The sequence below is a fragment of the Dipodomys ordii genome, unplaced genomic scaffold, assembly GCF_000151885.1.
Source record: "Dipodomys ordii isolate 6190 unplaced genomic scaffold, Dord_2.0 Scaffold88, whole genome shotgun sequence".
Lineage (NCBI taxonomy): Eukaryota > Metazoa > Chordata > Mammalia > Rodentia > Heteromyidae > Dipodomys > Dipodomys ordii.
Window position 1 is genome coordinate 5,793,158 of NW_012267304.1, and position 22,732 is coordinate 5,815,889.

Here is a 22,732-nt window from a genome sequence, read left to right on the forward strand (position 1 = left end):
AATTCCTTAGAAAGCCAAAAAGTTCAGCAAAATAAAACAACAATAATTGGGTACTTGAAAGGGTTGGGGTGTTGTCAAGGGGGACAGTCTCATTCTCTTTAATATTTTGTGTTAACTTATATTTCCTCAGGGTTTGTATTTAGTATCATTTATCATCTGAAAGAATAGAAAAATCTAAAAAGTACTTTTTTTACACAGAATTTTTGTGGTCTTTAGCTAAGTCTGAAAAATACAACTTTCTTTTACAGATACAAGTTAGACTTCCATTCCACAACATTCAAGGATAGAGTAAGAAATATTTAACTGATGACATCATGAATTTCCCAAGACTAATTTCTAAATAAGGCATCTTTCCCTACCTTTCGGAGTGAAAGGAAAGGGACTGTATGTGACAATAAATGTATAGTCTCAGTGTCCAACACTTTAGTGGTTTGCATTTGACATATTCAACTTATTCGAACATTTCAGACAGAATCCAAAGTACAATTGGAAGCAAATCCATGAAGGTGATGCTTTCAAATGGAATTACTAGGCTAGCAAAAATAGTCATATTTATATGGATTCAGACCACTAGTATTTAAATGGAAGTAAAACAACAAATTATTTCATAAATTTATGTCTACATTGTCAAGCACTGTAGAACTTGTAAACTATGTATTTGATTCTGTATTTTTGAATTATTGTTACTCAGTGTTTGATATCAGATCAACTTTAAAATATGAAATTGGGCCAGGTAATCCTAGCTGCTGAGGAGGCTGACATCTGAGGATCACAGTTCAAAGCTAGCGTGGGCAGGAAAATGTGGAGTCTTATCTCCAATTAATCACCAAAAGACAGAAGTGGAAGTATGGCTCAAGTAGTAAAGCACTGGTCTTAAGTGAAAAAAGCCATTTGAAAGTGTGAGGCTGAGTTCAAGCCTTAATATTGGCACAAAAAGAAATCTGAAATGCAGAAGTGGTACTCACTAAACAGTATGTTTAAAATGAACTAAACAACTTGTTGGTGGGGATTGGAAGAAAAAACTGGGCAGTAGCAAAGGAAGGGGTGACATTGTCCAAAAGGAAATAATCCATTATCTGACTTAGGAAACTCTTACTCCTCTGTACATCACCTTTATAATAACAATAAAAAATAACATTGAACAAGATACTGCTATCTACTATACATTCTGCATGCCTAGATGATTTACTCCTTTCTTAGTCTAAGAAGAAATGGAGTAAAAGAAGATAAAGACCTCTGTAAGGCTAAGCAATCACTAAAATCAGATAACTATGATAGAGTATGTTGGTTTCAAGTGCATGCATTTTTAAAACTCTCATTTAAATTGTTAAAGATCTTAACTGGTAGGAGAGTCTATTTTGAAAAAGTATATATCGATGCCACAAAGAGGATATTGTCTGTCACTTTTAAATAAGTTGCTTTTTCTTCAGAAATAGCACAGAATATTTCAGACACTATTAAATGAATATATTTAATGCGCCTGACCTTATCATTATTCATGTTATGACACAACCCAAACTAGTTTCAGCAGATAGGTGTCACTTTTCCCAAATTCAGCTTAATAAGGAGGATTGTTAGTCAAAGGACTCTGTGAAGAAAGCCTTGCAGCGATTCAGAAGCACATCTTGGGTTCCAGAATTTCCTGTGGCCAGAGAAATATAGATAGAAAAGATCCAACAGACAGTGTAAGGGAGGCATCTGGAACCCAATTTACAACTGAAAATGGGCAAAGCTTGATCTAAATATGACTCCAAGGCCAGAAGACAAAGGATGAGTGACTAAAGTGGCCAGGGAACCAAGTCTTAGATACATGGAATCAGTGAGAATGATGGTGATAATAGTAGTGAAAGCACTGTAGTTTGTTATTAGAGCTTCTTAAGTGAGATAAGGAGCAAGAGTAAAAACAAGGAGCCAGAACTTCAAGAAAAACGACTAATATTCCCAGCTCAGTGATAAAGAAGCATAGTAGGATTTCTTGTTGTTCAGAGTAATAAGGAAGACATCTTAGGCTAGATTCTTCTTGCTTGCTGAAAAACACTCAAGCCCTTGATAAGCTTGTATGGATTCAAGCACTACTAAAAATGCTCTGACTTAAGGCTTAACACCTTTCTACTTGACTTAGGCATCCAACTTTTGAGCATTTTTTGTGGGGCAGGTTCTGTTCTAAAGATTTTACATATATAAAATCTGTAAATTCTAACAACAGTCCTAAGATATGGACGAATATTAGCTGCATTGACAGAAGAAAAATAAATATAAAGTACAGACAAGGAGTCTTTCAGTTTTTTAACTTGTTCAGGTTGACATTACAAGTCAAGTATGAAGTGGGATTTAAACTTGAATAGTCTTACGTGGAAACCAAGGACTTATGATCATTGTATCATTTTGTCTCTATTGCTATGTGGTTGATAAAGCACCATTCATTTACCTTCAAAACTCACAAAGTGAACTTTTCCATACATTGTTCCCTAATCCTTTCTCAAATTTATACTCTACCTTTGAAACACAGCTCTAATCACCTTTCAAAGAGCTGGTGTTGTTTTCAGGAAAGTCAGGCCACATTCAATATAGACTACAGAAAACGGCAGAGATGACAGAGGCTTTTTCAATCAAGACTGGTGCTGTAGCACATGAGCCATACCACTACTTCATTGGCAGATTTCACATTTTTTGTATCTATGTTAATTACAGAGCACGAATACTATGAATACTACACCTGATCCCAAGAGCTTTGAAATCAGGTAAAAGTTTATTTTCATTCTTTTCAAACATAGCAGCATTTTCCTCCAATGCTCAGGTGGCATTGATCCCACATTACTGTACCAGTGTCTTCCAAACTATGCTTCTTGAGCAGGCAAGTATCTTACAAATTCTAATCCTGAGAGAAACCTGATCCTAATGCAAACATAATGGCTTTTCATCAAGTACATTAGTCTTATTATCTCCACAGTATGGGATTTAGCCAATTATACCCCAGAGAGAAATCCACAACTCCTTGAATGAGTAAAATTCAAGAACTAGAGGCAGACAAGAACAGTAATGTCATTGATGCTATTAAACAGGGCTCTGCAATTACTGACATTGATATTTTTCAAGTGCATAATAAATGTAAATACCATAATCTTTAAGACATGTTTGAGCAAACAAGTCCATCCAAAATGGAAGGGTTAGCACCCAAACTGTTATCTCTATGAAAACACTGGACAATTTGTCAATTTTCAGAATCAATGATAAAGTCAATTTATGCACCTACTTATAAATTTGAACTATTAAGAAAATTCTGGCAACATCCAAGAAAATTTAATGAGCTACACCATATAATCAGCCATACCTAATATCCAAGCATAACAACTTGGATAAGAATCCCAAATAGTCTAATTTTTTTGAAACAATTATAGTGCAGTAATGTTTAGGAGATATGAGGAAGAAAAGGTAAAGGGATTCTTTACCAATAGCTGAGCAACACCAGCTGAAGAATGCACAACTTACTATCACCTAGTGGCATCTGAGAATAGAATTTGGTTGACAAGAAATTCTAGTAACATGTGAGATGCACCTTCAACTTGCATCATCATAGCTATTTTCCAAATGGTTCAGCTGGCCTTAATTAGAGGTGAAAATCCCTGATGCTTCAGAGGCCCCTGTTAATAGAACAATGATTATAAAAAGTCAACAACAAAGAGGTGTGTCACCACACCATACGTATTTTCCCCATCTGCCAAGATTAAGCAAAAATGGCAGACACCACCTGTAATCCTACCTACTCAGGCGGCTGAGAGCTGAGGATCATGGTTCAAAGGCAGCCTGGGTAGGAAAGTCTGTGAGATTCTCATTCCAATTAACCACCCAAAAAAGCTGGAAGTGGAGCTATGGATCAAGTGGTAGTGTGCTATCCTTGAGCATGAAAGCTTAAGGACAGAGCCTAGCCCTGAGTTCAGCCCCAGGACTGATACAAAAAGAAAAAGATTAGATTAAAACTCAGTAACTCCATCACCAAGCTCAAAATCAAGAAACATTCCTATGAACTCTTTTTGAAAATAGCTATTTCTGTAGACACATCACCATGTCAGTATTACTATATTTATCCTAACACATATGGTCAGTAGAAATGGAGAGATGAACCTTTTCTGTTCATTGCATTATGTGGGCACATCAAGTAAACAAATCACTTTATAATTATTTCCTTAGAAAACTCCCAGAACAATGAGGAAAAATGAATAAGTACTTCTCTTCTGTAATTTGTCAAACTTGTGGCAAAATGAAGGAGAACATACATACTTTTTTTTCCTTATGTCTCTGAAATGGAGTTTCTAGAATTGAATACCTTGTCAGATTCCCTAAGAACTTTGAAAATTTCCAGGCTGTGAAAACCAGTGTAAAGGAATCCAAGAAGAAGTCAAATTTTTCCTTCTGTGCGTACAGCTTACTCCCTTATCCAGGAACTATCTCATTCTTATTCACTGGATCATTTACCCCAAACTAATTCACCATAATATATATTGAGGTTTGTGTTAATATCCTGACCCTCCCATTACTTTCTTTGTGGATATTTCTGTTTTCTAGTAGCAGGTAGGAAAATCCAATGAAAAGATCTATAGTTCAAATTTGTTTGGATGTGAAGCAAAGTGACACCATTGGTTAAGAGGAGAATTGGGGATTTGCCATCAAATTTCAATTCATTGTTCCCGTCTATTTTGTATTAGCATGGATAACTGGAAATTGATGGTATTCTCATTAGTCTGGGCCTGTGGGGAAATCCTTTTGCAGAAAGACTATTTGGCTGGTGAAAACTGACCTGTCTTTTCTTCTGACTAAAATAATCTGTTCTGTGTAATATGCCATAGGACTTACGGAAACAATCCAAGCTCTTGTTAAAATAATTCTTCCTATCATCACTTCAGCTTCAAAGTATCTACTAAAGCAGAGTTTTTGTTTTGATGGAAATATTTTCTTTATATTTAGTTTAGAATACAAGTTTAGAATCTTGAAATTTTCACAATAGAATAAATATATTCCACCTGAGTTTCACTTCAGACAATGAGGGTTATATGTCCACTGATTCAGAGAATCCAATAGTGAACTGACATAATAAAATAAATTACTTACAATACCTCATTTTGTAAAATAATATGTATGCACATTTGAGCTTAGAAAAAAGACCATGTACGTATATATTATGTTTACATATCATATATCGTGCCACATTTGTGATATAATTATTGTTATCCCTATATATTGAGATATCTTAGGATTTTTGCTTTTCTTATGAGATTTATAGATGTTCTGTATGTTTAGCCATGAGCATCCATACTTAAATCAGAAAAAAACCATTTTAATATAAAGGATACTTAGGACATCTGAGAGTTGACAATCCAATATGATAGTCCTATTAAATATCCATTTGTTCATCATTTCTGTCCTATCTTCCAATTAACTAAGATCAATCAAATGTCAAGTACTTTGAACAATTTTCTTAATACTTACAGAAAGACCTTTATTGAGTTATAATTTAATATTTGCCCTCTTCCTTTATGAAAAGTCAAGAAGAGAAACAAAATAGAAAATTAGTTCTTATATGAAACAAAATTACAAATGGTCTTCTTGAACTACACATCAAGTGCTTTACTCAAATCTGTCACAATCAGATTGCTTCAGTAGTAGAAGTAAGGTGGAAGAATTCTACAGAAAAACTTTTTGACCGGGTGCCGGTTGTTCAAGCCTGTAATCCTAGCTACTCAGGAGGCTGAGATCTGGAGATCGCAGTTCAAAGCCAACCTAAGCAGGAAAGTCCGTGAGAATCTTATCTCCAATTAAGCACCAGAAAACCAGAAGTGGCCCTGTGGTTCAAGTGGTAGAGCACTAGCTTTGAGCTGAAGAGCTGAAGGACAGTGCCCAGGCTCAGAGTACAAGACCCATGACCAACAAAAACAAACAAAAAGACCTAACTTTTTCAACAACCTCAAAGTTTTTCTTTTTATCCTTTCAAGAAACATAAACCAGGGGCTGGAAAGGTAGCTCAGTGGTAGAGCACTTGCCTTGCATGCATGAGGCCCTGGGTTCGATTCCTCAGCACCACATAAGCAAAAAGAAAAAAAGCCGGAAGTGGTGCTATGGCTCAAGTGGTAGAATGCTAGCCTTGAGCTGAAGAGTTGAGGGACAGCGCCCATGCTCAGAATTCAGGCCCCATGACTGGACCCCCCCCCAAAAAAAAGAAAAAAGAAACATAAGCCAAAGTTAAAGCGTAAATACCAAAACAAACCTTAAATATATTTCCTTATCTCTTCAGATGGCCTCTGATATCACCTGTATTATCACTTTCTTACACCTACTCTTTCATCTTTAACCTGTCTCTAATCTTATTACAAGCAGCTAGATAAATCATAAGTTAAATTCTCTTTGCAAATACCTTGTGAACACAGTAAAAGTCTAGGTAGTTTGCTCAAAGCACCCTGAAGCAGTGCCTTGGTTTTCTTTGTTCCATCTACCTAGCCTCTACTTCGTTCTTTAAATCTCTGTCCATAGAGTAATAATTCTTTTCAGTTTATATGTAAACAATCCTTACTTCAGAGAACATGAAGGACTCAACCAATGTTACACAGCAAAGAATGAAAAGAATGTCCAAAAACTAGGACTCCTAATTTAAGCATAGTCCTTTTTCCATTAAACTACAAGGTTATTCTAATCCTACTGAGAAGTCAGGGAAATCTAAGAAATATAAACAGTGAGGTATATATTTTTAAACTTCTGCACAACTTTTCTTTGGGTGAGTATGGGTTTCTGAATAATTTCAATCCTAATCTCAATCTGTTAACACCGAAATACTATATTGCCTCCCTTAGAAATTCTTGTTACAAAGTTCTTTATTCATTCACTTGGACAATCTCTTACATATTAAGGAGCTTCTATGTGTAAAAGACTGTTTTTTTATTCGAGAACATGAACTAGATTTCTCAGAGAACTGCCAGAGGCAAGCTGATGTTGTGAACAGAAGGCTGAGTTTGTAGACCTGGGCTTTAGTTCTGACTCTAGCTAGGAATTATCTTTCCACAAAGTCATTTAATCTCATGGAGTCTCAGATTTTCATTTAAAGACATTGCATCATTCGGCTTATACGAAAGAGTTGCTATAATGGCAATAATTCTTAAAAGTTAACTGTGGGCTGGACACTAGTAGATTACACCTGTAATTCCTATCTGCTCTGGAGAGTGAGACATGGAGGAGTTCAAAGTCAGGACAAGCACAAAGGTTCATTAGATTTGTGTCAAATTAAAAAGCCAAAAGTTGGATTAGAACACCAGCCATGTGCAAGAAAGCAAAGCAATAATGCTTTGTATACAAAAAGTTAACTGTGCAAAAGAATTCAGTATATAAAATTTCATTTAATCTTCAAATGATCATGGTGGTGTTTATTATGCTGTTATTTCTCCCATTGTACTGATAATAAAATTAAAGGTTGAGAGATGAAGAAATATTCCCGAGGAACATAAAACATTCATGGAGCTGAGTTCTGAATTTAGGATAAATATAGTCTTCATGCCACACCTTATAAGTTACTGTTTTGTTTTCAGGATTTTTTTTTGTAGTACTAGGGTTTGAACTCAGAGTTTTTCACCACTTGCTAGAAAACCATTCTACCACTTGAACCCTGCTCCACCTAGGCCTTCTGTTTTCATTTGCTATTCAGAATCTCACAGTGGCCTGGAATGGCCTCAGACTGTAATCCTCCCACTTCTGCCTACTGAGTAGTTGTATTATAGGTGTGTACCCACATGAAATCTATCTAATTTTAATGTAGTCTTTATTCTGCAAAATCTTCTATGATTGGTCTATTATTTTTCATGCTTTTTACTATTACATCATATATCAAGAAGACCCTAGAAGAGTCATTCCTTTCTGGCTCGATTTCACAATAGATGGTGGTTCTGGGTGGGTTTATAAGGCTATACTTCACATATGTCACACTTTCCAAGTACCATATTCCTTTTCTTTGACATTTGGGTGACTTACCTATTAATAACCATTTCCAAAAATATGAATGTCAGAAGCTTGCATCCTAAGGAGAAAAATAAATGAGGATCTAGTCCACTGACGATTCATTTAAGAAACCTTGGAACGCCAAATGAGATACCTGAGCATTTTTTTTTCTGACCAGACCTTTTGTCAGACTTGGTATAGGCTGACCCATTGGAAATAAAAAAATTAAAATTACAGTAACATGAGGAAGGTAATGAGTACATTTCCTACCAAGCATTGTTAGCTCCTCCTTTGTTTTTCCCCTCCCATCCATTCCTGCTCTACCTTCCCAACTCCTCCCTCCCCTCCCCAAGTTGTAAAGTTCGTTTTCAATATAGTGTCTTGTACATCTCATTGTTACAATGGGTCAACCTGTATCCTTAATTCAGCATTTTGTTATTTTCCTTCCCCTCCCCAAATTAGAAAAATGTATAAACAACATGCAGGGCACCAGAATCAAATGCAGTGAAAACAAGGGTTATAAAATGGGGGAAGAACATACAAAAGAAACAAAAAAAATCACATAGTACACTATAAATACATTAAAAACAGCAGCAATAAAGATAAAACCTCTTGTGTCCCTATCTTGGTGTTCATTTCACTTAACATCTTCTTATATGGTCATGTGTACATAGCTTGTCACCTTTTCTGTGTGTCCTAGACTTATACTAGTTATTGAAAATAAATGAAACCATGGGACCTATGTTTCTTTGGGCCTGGCTTACTTCATTTAATATCATTTTTTCCAAGTCTTTCCATTTCCTAACAAACGGGGTGATGTCATTCTTTTTGATGGAGACATAGAATTCCATTGTATAAATATACCACATTTTCTTGATCCATTCATCTACTGAGGGGCATCTTTGTTGGTTCCATATCTTAGCTATGGTAAATAATGCTGCTATAAACATAGTTGTGCTGGTAGCTTTAGTATGGCCTTGTATGTGATTGGATAAATGCCCCAAAGTGGGATTGCTGGGTCATAGGGGAGCTCTATATGGAGTCTTTTGAGGGACCTCCATACTGCTTTCCAAAGTGGTTGAACAAGTTTACACTCCCACCAACAATGCAGTAGGGTTCTGTTTTGGCCACATCCTCTCCAGCATCTGTAGTTACTAGTTTTCTTGAATATATGTATATATATATATATCTATATAGATATATATATAAACAATATGTATCTGAATTTTAATTGGACCTATGGCTGTTAAAAACATTTTATAATAATAGGACAAACCAAATGCATGGAAAAAGAATCTTTTAGACTAGTGAAATGGTACAATAGTGATAATTTGGAGCCACAAAACTAAATAAACAAAACTAAAGAAAAAAATTGAAGACTGCTTTTTAATGACTCACATGTAATAGAAGTTATCAGTCATAAATATTGATTAAATTGTAAAAATACGATACATTAAAATAGATCTATACCATGAGAGCGTTGACATGAATTTGAAAATTGAGCATACTGTGAGACATATCTGAAATTGATTTGCCAGATAAAGCTTGAGGAGGGGTGTGTGTATGTGTGTGCATTTTGCACATAGAGAGATAACTAATTTGAGGAACCACATTGTTACCACTTGGAAAGGTTTGGGAGATTTTTTGCTTGAGGTTTGTGCTAATGATTTCATGGCTTTCAAAAGAAACAGAAAGGCTATCCTCATGATCCAGGATCCTGGGACTACAAAAAGCTGTCAATTACTGTAGTATATATTTTTGTGATTTTGTTTTAGCTTCATCTATAGTTTGTTATTCTAACTGGGGTGAAGTGGAATCTCAATGTTTTGATTTGCATTTCTTTTATGACCAGAGAGGTTGAGCATTTCATGTATCTATTGGCCATTCTTATTTCCTCTTCAGAGAAGTCTTTCTGTAAGTCTTTAGTCCAATTATTAATTGGGCAGTTGTTTCTTTGAGGATTTGTTGTTGGGGGATTTGGTTTTTTGAGTTCTAAGTATATTTTAGATATGAGACCCTTGTCCATTTTATGGCTAGTGAAGATCTTCTCCCAATCCGTAGGCTTTAGTTTTCTACAGGTGTTTAACCAATTTTGCAAGCACCATTTACTGAAAATGCTGTTTTTCTTCCATTCAATATTTTAGCTCTCTTGTCAAACATTAGGTGGCTATTGGTCTGTGGGTTCATTTCTGGGTCTTCAGTCCTATTCCATTTGTCCTCAGGTCTGTTCTTGTGCCAGTACCAAGCTGTTTTTATTACTATGGCTCTGTAGTAGAGTTAGAAATGTGGAATTGATATTCCTCCAGTGATGTTCTTTCTGTTAAGGATTGTTTTTGCTATTCGGGGTTTTTTATTGTTCCATATGAATTTTTGGATTGCTTCTTCTAGTTCATTGAAGAATGAGGTTGGGATATTGATAGGTATTACACTGATTTTTTATATAGCCTTTGGCTGTATTGCCATTTTCACGATGTTAATCCTCCCAATCCAGGATCATGGGAAGTTTTTTCCACTTCCTAAGTTCTTCATTAATTTCCTTTTTTAGGTTTTTAGTTTTCATCATAGGGGTCCTTCACTTCTTTAGTTTACTCCTAGGTATTTTGTTTTTTGTGGGCTATTACGAAAGGAGTTGCTTTCCTGATTTCAGCTGCACTCTTCTCATTGTTGGCATACAGAAAAGCCATTAAGGGCTGGGAAGGTGGCTCAATGGTAGAGCGCTTGCTTTGCATGCCTGAGGCCCTGAGTTCGATTCTTCAGCACCACATAAGCAAAAAGAAAAAAGCCAGAAGTGGCACTGTGACTCAAGTGATAGAGCGCTAGCCTTGAGCTAAAGAGCTGAGGGACAGTGCCCAGCCCAGAGTTCAGGCCCCATGACCGGATCCAAAAAAAAAAAAAGAAAGAAAGAAAAGCCATTGATTTTTGAAGGTTAATTTTTTTTAAATAAGTGAGGGTTAATTTTATACCCTGCTACTTTGCCAAAGTTTCAAATCAGCTTGAGTAGAAAAATTAAATACTCTTAAAACCTCAACTCTTCAATTTCACTTTGATCAATCATTCATTAACTGTTAGGTCTGCTAAAACGAGGAAATGCCAGCCCATTTGTCCCATATTTGCATGAATATTATGCTGAGAATGTTATGCTCTTTTGAACTTCAAAAGAACTTTTGGCCCCATTGACTATAATTTGAACAATGGAACATAATAGAGTTGTAGAAAGATCTTTTCCTGGCTAAGTATCTCAAACCTTGTTGATGCAGGACAGTTTGCATATGCAACAAATGGCTCATTCTTCCATTGTTGTACCTAGAGTCTTCCTACTTGTGAAAGCACTGAACTAGGGCTAATTAGCTAGCAGCAAGTGGCAGCACAAACCTTGACCATTTCTTGGAGGAAAGTAAGAACTTTTGTGAGACTTTTTCACATTTCTACAGCAACTGAGATTGGATTTTTCAGTATAAAAAGACCACTGAAAATCCACCCTGTTGCCACAAACAGGAGAGCAAATAGGCCACAGAACAGCACTTTTGACCAACAATCTTATATTCTAATCAGCCCTGAAAGATTAAAAACTGGAGCTTCCTTAAAGATAATGGAAACAGGCAGTAAGGAAATATGTAAAGGTTTATTATTTCTACATTTTCACATTTCCTGAATTTTTCCAGTTCTTTTTTAATTTTAAAAATAACTCTATTTATCAACTATCATAACTTTCTATAGATTTGTAGAGTTAAAGTATGGGAAATGATAAGTCCTTTTACTTTAAAGGACTTTTCCCCTATTGTAATTCTTGCCAATTTTGAAAACTTTGGACTAGATAGAGGGAGCACAAGAAGAACAAAAATAACATCGAAACCTATCATGTAGAGGTTTTTTTTTAATGATGTCCTTATTGCATACCATATGTGAATATAAATTTCAGATGGAATGGAGGACCCTGGATAAACTCCTAAATGATGGCAGTAGCAGAAGCCATTGCAAGAATATAAGATAGGAAAGGTCTTCCTAGGAAGAAGAAATTCAGCAAAAAAAAAAGAAATAAAGTGAATGACAACCTAACTACAAAAAAAAGTAAAATGTGGATATGAAAGCACAAATTCTATAAAGTTAAAGCAAAATTTGGAATCACAAAAAATCCAATTGAATAAGCTTTTTTAAATAAAAAGAAATGCAATATGAATGAAAAAAATCAGCAATCCAGAAGAAATTCAATTTAACTAAAATGCAGTTTAAAAGACACTATGGTAATAAGAAAATATCAAAACAAAGGTGAAATATGATTCCAAAATACAAGAATTAAAAATAATCTTGGTGAAAGAATTTTAAGTAGACATTCAGCCATACATAGTGGGGAAGTCAACTAACATAACATTTCAAGAGCAATTTGGCAGCATTGACCAAGATTAAAACTTAACATACTTTGACAATTGATGTGCCTAACACTTTCTCACAAATACTTTCATTAATATCTAAAGGTGTTTATTAATCCCTTACCTTTAATAGCAAAAGCTGTAAGCATCCTATATATCTACAAATAAAGACTGGTTAAATAAAACTTGACCCACTTAAACACAACTGGAAAGTATAAAAACATTAGAAAGAAAACAACACTGCTAGAATGTAATGTTCTTATACTGAAAGATATTTAAACACATTGTTGAGTAAAACAAGTTACAGGAAAATGTGTATAGTATTTAATTTTTGAAAAAGGTAAAAAGTACAGACTTGTATGTATGGTTTTGTAATGGAGTAAAGATAGGAAGAACACAGAAAAAACTACTAGAAAGTGAAAGAGTTAAGTGGTATGTGTACTTTATGAAGTCTAAATACTTTCAATAGTTTTCTATAGGGAGCACACACAAAGTTTGCTATTTAAAAATTTAAAAATAAAAAAATCCTTATATAAGGATTTTTCCAAGGCTACCTCATTTTTAATGCATATTTTGGGGGGCTGGTTGTGGGGTTTCAAGTCAGGGCCTAGGTCTTGTCCCTGAGCTTTTGTGCTCAAGTCTAGCACTTTAAAACGTCAGCCACAGCTCAATGGGTTATTGTTTGTTAATTGGAGATAAGAGTCTCCTGGGCTTTTCTGTCTGGGCTGGTTTTGAACCCCAGTTCTCAGAACTCAGCCTTCTGAGTATCTAGTATTAAAGTCATGAGCCACTGGTACCCAGATCAATTAGTAGTATTTTTTTTGGGGGGGGGTTGGTCGTGGGGCTTGAACTCTGGGCTTGGCACTTGTCCCTGCGCTCTTCAGCTCAAGGCGAGTGCTCTACCACTTGAGCCACAGCGCTACTTCCGATTTTCTAGTAGTTTATTGGAGATAAGAGTCTCACGAACTTTCCTGCCCAGGCTAGCTTTGAGCCACGATCCTCAGATCTCAGCCTTCTGAGTTGCTAGGATTATAGGCGTGAGCCACTGGCGCCCTGCTAATGAGTAGTATTTTTAACATATTACAGTACTTAGATAATTTATGTAACTACTGCCCTATGGATTGACATGTCCCCTAGCGACTGCTTCTAAGTTTTCACTGTTAGAGCTGCAATATAAATACCTGCACATGCATACTGTGTCCGTGGGGGGGGGGGTTAACATACATAGGAAGTATTCTTTAGGTTTCTTCTTCACTGGAGATGATTTTGTGCATGTTTGGGAGAGTGGCAACATGGATTAGGAAATATCCATAACCTTTGCTCCATCTCTTAATAACTATAATCTTGAAATATTAGACCAGAGCTGGTGCCTTGGTCCATCCATCACATAATCACTTTAGTATCAACTAAATATTAAAATGGTTTGGGAAACCCTTATAGGCACCAGGAAACATTAGCAAATATTAGATTTGGTCTACATTTGTTGGTCTATAAACACTTTCCCTTGGTTTGTCAAGATTGATATTACATGGAAATTATCCCCCAATTCTTCATAAATATGAAAAACTTCCCAAAAGAGATGGTCTAATGAGAGTTACAATCTTTCCTCCACAGTAATTTTACTAAGTGGTTGCCATTCAAAAAAGCAGTTTATGAATGCAGTGCTACCCTTTTCATCATTTTAATAACTATGATTGCGAGTTGAGCTGAGAATGAATAAAAAATATTGCCATCATAGTCATTTAAATCAAGGAGGATTTTTGGAAGATAAGGATGCTAACATGGACTATACTTAAATGGAAGGTGAAGGAGGTAGTTTTAGGAATATAAAGAGAGAAGGTGATGAAGGCTTCATGTGGCTATGCCCTGCTAAACTTGCTTTTGTGTCTCAATTATAGTAGATATTCAAGCTTAAATACCTAATCAAAGCTACTCTTTCTCATGGGAAGAAAAATCACCTTACAATAAAAAACCATAGTAAAACAGAAATACACTTGAAAATGGAATCAGCTTGGAAACTCATTCTTTGTCAGCAAGTATTCAGTCTCATATATTTAACTTCGGCTGATAAAGAAGATAAATGTTCAAGTGATGGGCTTCAGATGCTGCTGTAGCTCCTACCAAGAACATTTTCACAGCTCCTTCTCATGAATAAGTTCATTGGAGCAGAGAATGCAACTCTTGGACCAATTCACTTTGTGTTTCTTTTCGATGTAGCCACAAAGGGAGAACTAGAGCTCTGGGTTTTCTTTCAAATTTAGTACAAGCATTTACCTCAGAATGGGCTGCCAATGGCCCCAAGAAGGTGAGGCCACTCTGTACAAAATCAGCAATATATTACAAGCGTTACTCATAAATTTCCCAAATGTGGCAGCAAGGAGAGTTAACTACTCTCTCCCTCCCTTTCTCTCTACTTTGTCCAATGTATTAACCCATCATTCAGATTGCTGACTTTCTAGCAATATTCCTTGGCTTTGCAAACACTTCATTTCAAGAAATTGCATTCAATTTGCTAACTTTTCTTAGAATTTCAATTCCTCAAAGGATTTTTCATCTGATTCCAGTCAATGTAAAGATTTCTTCTTCTTCTTTTTTTGTGCATAAGGGAATAGACAGAACCTGCTTTAATTTTTCTCTTTCCCCTGTTCTTCAGTTTTCATAAAACGAAAAGCTTTGCTGAAGAGACTGAATTTTGGGAAAAAATCCAGCTCATCTGTCAGATATTTGTAGAGTTATGTAAAATGGAATGAGAGTTGTGCAGCTTAGAACAGGAAAGGGGAAATGGACTTAATGCAGTATGTGTTCTATGATATGAAAACTGTATGAGAATCAGAAAAATAGCTCCACATTGATCTGGTCTAATTCAAAGCTCTCATTCTTCCATCAACTCATGCATAAACCACTAAAATTTACTTTCTTATCAGAATAATGGCATGGCCACATTTTGGCTAAATTACCATATCTATTGGTTATAATCACACTTACAAAGAAATTAGCAGACAGTTTCTCAGTTTTGAAACTTCAGACACTTACGTTTCACTTGCTCTGTTTTACTTCCTTCGAGAAAGACCAAGAGCAGCAACAAAGAAAAGATGTATTTCATGCCTCCTCTTTTGAACTTTTTCCACATTTGGGCTACTGCAAAACACAACTCAGAGCCTTCAAGGTATGGTGGACTCAAGCTGTTGGAAAAAAAAGCAGAAATATAAAGAATTAAAAAAGAGTCCTTGGAACTGATGGACCTCACTGACACATAGCCTTCTAACTTGCTAGAAAAAAAGTGCTGGAGAATTGAGATCCTCCTTGCAAGCATTATTTGTCTGCTTAGGAGAAAGGACCTGCTTCTCCTGTCTTGCAATGATTGTAAGAGAAAATTCAAGTGAGTGACTATGTATTTCTGTTGAACACTAAGGGGGAGATCTTTATGAGCAAGTAACAGGAAAACAAAAAAAAAATTGAAATCCTCCCTGCTAAGGGAATGAATGTTGATTTCTCAAGAGATGGGGGGGTGTTAAACTTTGCAAAGGGTTATTTTGACAATCAGAGTGAAAAGTAATAGAGGCCAAAAGTAATGTCTAAATAGAAGTTAGACAACTAGCTTCACACTACTGCCATCATGCATTGTATCAGAGATCAGTTTCTCCTGTGTCCTAGCAATGATCTATATGGATATGTGTCTTATGTTATAAAAGATAGCTGTAATTAGTAAGTGGATGTAATTCAACACCTGAAAAGTTTTATTGCTTGAAAAGGTTCAGACATACTCCTCTACGTCAAGTCCATAGAGAAATAATTTAAAATGAGCTATTTTAATGGAAATTGTTTCTCTGACACCACCATGCAAAAGACTGCTAAAGCAACTACAATTCTCTAAAATGTGACACTGGCATTTGCAGGCTAAGGAGAAAAAACCTTAAGCCTTTAGATCCTTGAACACACACACACACACACACACACACACACACACACACAAATGATGTATCTAGTCACAAGTCATTTCCATAGATTTGCAAAGCTCTTCCCACAGGAGATTGGAAAATTCTTAAATATTTGAAAAAATACCGCATTCAATCAGGGGTCAGGAACTGAATTCAGTGATATTTTCAGAGTCCAATCTGAATTAAGAATTGGTAGGAACACAGCAAACATCAAGAATTTGAAAGAAGATGCCCAACTGGGAAAATGAATTCTCATTTGCCTATGAAGTTGATGTTACAGCTTCAATTTATTTATTTATTTTTTTATTGTGAAAGTACCATACAGAGGGGTTACAATTACATGGGCAAAGTAATGAGTACATTTCTTATCAAGCATTTCTTATCAAGCATTGTTGCCTCCTCCTTTGTTTCCCTCTCCCAACCCTTCCCATCTCCCTCCGTGCTCCCTGCCAAAGTTGTAAAGTTGGTTTTTCAACATAAGGACTTGCACATATCATTGCTGCAATGGGTCCACCTGTATCCCTATTTAAACGATTTGTTCAATGCCATAAAGTTTCCAGGACCAGTCAAAATCAATTGTTTAAAATTATGAGTACGTAGCTGATGGCAAATTGATCCCAGAGATAATTTGTGCTATCAGAGAGAATTTGTGGCGCCTGGCAGTATTCTTTTTCCTCTCTCCTCTGTCATCTCCTGGCACTTTAACCAGTGATCCAATTCTCCCTGTGCATGTTCCTAGTCTTTCAAAGGCCTGAGTTCTGATAGCTTGGTCAGTTCTGTGAGTCTGTGATCCACTTTCAGAATGTCTCTGTGCTCTGAGAGCTACCATTCCTTTGAAGCAAGGCATTTGCATGAACAATTTAACACAGCTAACCACCTTAGTAACTTTCTTCCTGAGATTATTTTACTAAGGTTGTTCCCTCAGCCCCCAAAAGACAGAATTTTTAACTTCTAAAATCTAATTTATTACAATCGTATATAGATCTCAAGGGGTGTTTTGGAAACCATGGCTTTTAGATCTCCCTATGCAAGGATCAACAGGACTGTTATTCTTGTACAATGGTTGGGCGATTCAGTGAACAGTAGCATTGCTTCATAACTCAAGCTGGCAAGAAAATAGCCCTTAGATTTTTTTTTTTTGCTTTTCTTGGGTCCCTACTAATTTTATGAGCAAATAGAAAAGTTGGTGACTAGAGTAATTAATCTCTTTTGGCATTCCTGTCATTTGTGTGGCCTCCTAGGTGGTGATAGGGAACATCAGAAAGTGAATCATGTTATAAATATTCATTTTTTTGATTTACAAGATTCTGAAGCCCTGCCTTTGTATTCTTGCAGAAATAGAAACCACAAAGAGTTTCTTCCCCAGTTCTCACCATTTTTCAGTTTCTCTTCTTTACCTTTTAATTTGGGGGGAGTGGGGTGGTTCAAGATATTTGTTGGGACAGCAGCAATAAACACTGCAAACATTGCTCAGGAAACATCCAACTCTATTCTTGCAAAGAGCCAAACTGTCCTAAATTTTTCAAATTATACTTTGACCCAGTTAACTGGAGTTATTTCGGCATTAACTCTGTCTGCTTCACACAGGCCATTGTACCATTGAAATTGCAGGATACTTAGAAATGTAGCCACCAACATGTTTTGGGGGAGATCTGGGAACCAAAAAGCAACAAACAAAATTGCAACTAACAGTAGGAGTGAGGATTGGATGGGAGCATGTGTGCTCTGCTTTGCAAGAAATGTGTTGGATGCCAAGGAAAAGGTATTCACTTATGCCTATAATAACATTCATGTTGTTTCTTTGCATCCAGCAAAGAGATCAACTGCTCTTTTTAACTGCAAAGCAATCTGAGCCATCAAGTGACAGGCACCCACTCTCAGAACAGTTCTCCTGAGTAGAACTGGATCAGCGGTATCTCAAAACAAAGCAAAGGGGTGAGCATATGTCAGCCAGTTCTTCACACCCAATGATGTCTGTTTAAGCCTTCAGAGGCTTGACTGACCTTGTAATCTCATATTCACTATCATCTGTCCAATAGCCCCTAGAGTAGCAATTTCCTTCTGACGAACAATACAAAAGACACCAGAGTCTCAAGCTCTTGTCCATCAGCTCAAATTCTCTCCCCACACTACCACCCAACAAGAAAAGCTCAGTTAATTCCTGGTGGGTTGTCACTGAAAATAGCTGTTTTAGCACTAGGTATATCTTGTCAGAGGTAATGCCTTTATCACCCCTTATGATTGGTAAACAATGCCCACTTTGCATTTGGCTTGGAAGACACATCCCTACCTATAATTTCACTTCATTTCACACAACTATGCCTTCAAAATAAATGGGTAGTGGGGGAGGGGAGAGAGAACTCAAATGAGTTGAGTTAGTGGCAAGACTGAGGCAGTGGGAGGCAGGTTTTCCAGGCCTTGTGTTCGGGCAATACCACTTTCCGAGTCTCAAACTGTGTCCCTAGTAGTCTGGACAGAGAATGTGGCAGATTCCCAGAGGTAAGAGGAGCCTCAGGTCCATTCACCCTGTTTCATTAACTTTAGTTCGTATTAATCAGCTACTGGTCCAAAGCACAACAGTTAATGAGAAAACAGGCTCCTGGACACAGGCTGTAATAAAGGAAGGAGGCCAAGTCCCTTAGGTAAGTTGATAGATCTGCTTCCTAAAGCATAAGATCCTATGTAAAACTACAGGCCAGGCAGAGTGACGGGTAGTGGGTTCGAATCTAAAGCCCCCAATCTGTGTAGGCCCAATGCCCTGTCCTTTACCTTCATCCTGGTTACTGGCAGCTGAAGCTTTGAACGGTTGCAATAGTATGTAAGAGTTCAAGGAGCCCCGAGTAACTTGCAGAGCTGCTTAGGCCAACCAAAGATACCCCACCTGTGCAAAAGCTGGCAAGGAAAGTGGAAGAAGAGGGCACAGGGCACTTACTCACTGACCTGATCACTGGCCGCCTCTGTCTGCCACGCGTGCACGCGCTCTGAACTCTCCGGGGCGCTCCTCCGAGGTCTGAGACTCGCAGGTTGTGGTGGAGTTAGAGTGCGCGCAGGAGGTGGGGGGACTCCAAAGTGGGTGGGAGGAAAAACATCACCGCCCTCACACCACGAGGGAGTAGCAGCTCCCTTCCCTCCCCTCTTTGCTCCCCTCCAGTGGGCAGAGCCTAGGCGCGGGCGCGGCAGCCTGGGGCCACCTGCCCGCCGGTCCGCCAGCCGGCTCCCCACTTCAACCCGGAGGCGCAGCCCTGCGCAGGCGGTAAGCCCGCAAGCACGCACCCCTGGCCAGTCTTACAATACAGCTTTATTCCTGCTCCCCCGACCTGATAGTTTAAAACCAGGAGAAAGTGTGTGGCTCAGCCGGCCACTTTCCCATCACACAGCGCCCCCACTCCCCCTCTCCTTTGGCTCGGCAAGCCTTGGGGTCTTAAAGGGACCGCACAGCTGCTCTGGTCCCCCGCCCCTCCCCTCTGCACTGGATGCACCCGAGAGCTCTTTGCCACTGGCGAACACCAGGGAGATCAAGCCTTCCCTTGACTCTCTGGCTCAGAAACCCTGCACCCTTTCTTTTGTGGGACAATGACCTTTCCCTGCTCTCCTGGTCTGTGTGCAGCATGTAAATGAAGCATGAACCCGCCAAGTATTATTTAGGGGGCATTTGCCATATCCTCAACATACTTTGGTGGGCAAGGTGAAGCTAGGGAAAATGAGGCTGGAGGGGGCTTACAAATCCATTTTCTGCTACAAAGAGGGCTCCCAAGCAACATGGAAATGGACCCCGCTAAAGTTACTCTCACCCTACCACTGTTTTAGTGGTCCATAACATTCAAAATTGATATAAGGTCCAATCTTAAAATCACAACACTGCTTATGCCTTATGTGATACAGACTACTCCAAGGAAGTGTTCATTCCATAAAGTATGCTTGCAAAGAAACATCAAAAGTCATCTAAGGCCTACGATAGTACTTCATCTTTTTTTTTTTAAAACTTTTTGTATGTCCATATAAAAAGTACAATATATTAATTGTATACATAGTAACAATACAAAATAAATAATATATTATTTGTACAGAATAATGGGTTTTATTTTTACACATGTGTAAGAAGAACTTAGATTATATTCATCTCCATTACCCTTTTTTTAAAATCTGCCTCCTCCTTTTTCTGGTTCTCTTCATTTCCCAATATTCCTTAAGGAAAGCATTTGCTTTATGGACACTCTCCATGAACACTTTAAGCCTCTGAAGAGAGCTGTATGATTTTTTTCTACATGAACTGGGTATTGGTCATCCTAAAATGTGAATAAAATTATACAGCATTTTCATAACAGCACATTGTATTAGTTTTCCAACCCTTAGAACAAACTGAACTGTCAGTGCCCTCAGATGTGAGGTGCTAGGGACATTCTAAGCCATTCATCTCAGTCTATTTTACAGAAAGAGAATTGGATGTGGGGACTAATGAATCTCAGGTCCCACAGCTACTAAATGAAAGACTGCACATTCAAGTTCGTATTTCCTGGCTTTGAGCCCATTACTTTCTATTTCCAGTATACTGATGCTCAAGAAAATTGTAGATTCAAAAATTATATTAAGTGAAGTAAACCAGACCCAAAGAAACATAGGTCCCATGGTTTCCCTTATTTGGAATAATTAGTATATGTCTGAGTCAAACAGAAAAGGTCAGATAAGTTGATGTTAGGGAAATGAACCCTAAGATATGTATTCAAACGTTTTTTCTTTCATGCAATTGTTTCTAACATATTTATAAGATTATTTCTTTGTTGCTTTGTATGTCCCTCCTCCATGGTATAACCCCTGCTTCACTGTATTTGAGGTTGGTATAATTTGTGGAGGGGAAGGGAAAAAACAAATCGTTTAAATAGGGATACAGGTAGACTCATTGCAACAATGAGATGTACAAGTCATTATGTCGAAAAAGGAACTTTACAACTTTGGTAAGGTGGGGAGAAGGGGAGAGGAGGATTAGGTGGGGAGAAGGGAGAGGATGGGAAGGGATGGAAAGGGGAAACAAAGGAGGAAGCTACAATGCTTAATAAGAAATGTACTCATTATCTTGCCATGTAATTGTAAACCCTCTGCACAGTATTTTCACAATTTTTTTTAAAAAAGAAAATTATAGTTTCACCCCCCCACCTCCACACACACACACACACACACTCACACACATCCTGTATTAAGGAGCAGAGACCAAAGGAAAATGAAAAGAACAAAAACCCCTGGAAGTTACCTTCTTGTTTCTGTCTTCGGAAGGTCCAATATCATCCACCTAACCCAATCATTGCTGGAGAAGTTTATTTCACTGTTCATAAAGGAGAGCAAGGCCTCTCTGAAATGTATGCAGGGCAAAATGTCAAGAACTACCTCCTGCTTAGATAGCCATACATTGACATATGCATTCAATTTGGGCTGTAATGGATTAGTCTGAGCTTGGAGATTTGTTGCCTTATAGCTGTTTTGGAGCTGCTTTAATGTGCTAATATTTTGTCTCACTAAACTGTGAGAACATGGGCTGTTTAGTTTTCTTTGTGTGTGTGTTCCCCAGTCCACATTATCACTTCAAACATGCTTACAATATTCAGAAAAAAAGTTTTGAGAACTAATCTGAGACAAGCATGGATACTAGCATTAAAATAAATACTCATTGAGATTTAAACCTTCAATATTCTATTTGAGTAATAACTTCTCACTCCCATTGGTTGATGTAACACTTACAGTACTGCATAAGAAATCCCCAAAACTAGTCACTTAAAGCAACTTAATAATGTCAATTAGTTCTATTAGTCTAATCAAACTTGCTTAAGATTTTCTGTAGCTTTGCAAGCAGGTGTATATGAGCGGAGGATGCTGGCATTCTTTGAAAGATCCTCCATCAGTGTAAATGGTGTCACTCTTTTACTTGAGTCTTGATTGACAATCCTATTTGTATACATCCAACATTAACTTCCTACCAGGTCTTATATTAACAAAACTGATGATCATGCCTTTTTTCTCTGTTCATGCTACTTTAAAAAATATTTTGAGATAATGAAAAATTCACAAGTTGTAAGAAGTAAATACCCTTGACCCAGTTTTCCCAAGGAGCATTATACATAAATGAAACTTATCATCACAGCTAGGTAATTGGCATTGATAAAAAAATCTCTTTACCTTACCCAGATTTCATCAGTTTTAAATATACTCATTTGCTTGTGTGTAGAGATGTATATAATTGTATCATGTGTAGGCTCACCACCCCATCAAGACACAGCATGTGATAACACCACCAAGATTCCATAGTAGCTTTTTGTAGCCACACCCATTTTTCCCTTCCTCCTCTACCCTTGACAGCCACCAGTTTGCCATCATTTTAATATTGCACAGAACTATATTGCATGAAACTTTTGTTTTGGCAATTTTTTTGGGGGGGGTCCGGTCATGGGCCTGAACTCTGGGCCT

The 22,732-nt window shown here is 37.4% G+C and overlaps 1 protein-coding gene across 2 annotated transcripts in view; it reads right to left on the bottom strand.

The window, feature by feature from the left end:
- The window catches only part of Chrdl1 (chordin-like 1), a 120,062-nt gene extending 100,698 nt beyond the window's left edge, over positions 1-19,364 (bottom strand). For both annotated transcript variants that reach the window (XM_013025894.1, XM_013025893.1), the window contains exons 1-2: positions 19,220-19,364; positions 15,375-15,523 (exon numbers count right to left, since the gene is read on the bottom strand). In XM_013025894.1, the coding sequence (XP_012881348.1) occupies positions 15,375-15,471 (97 nt within the window). In that variant the 5' untranslated portion in view covers positions 15,472-15,523; positions 19,220-19,364. The remainder of the gene's footprint in view (positions 1-15,374; positions 15,524-19,219) is intronic.
- Positions 19,365-22,732: the final 3,368 nt, after the last annotated feature.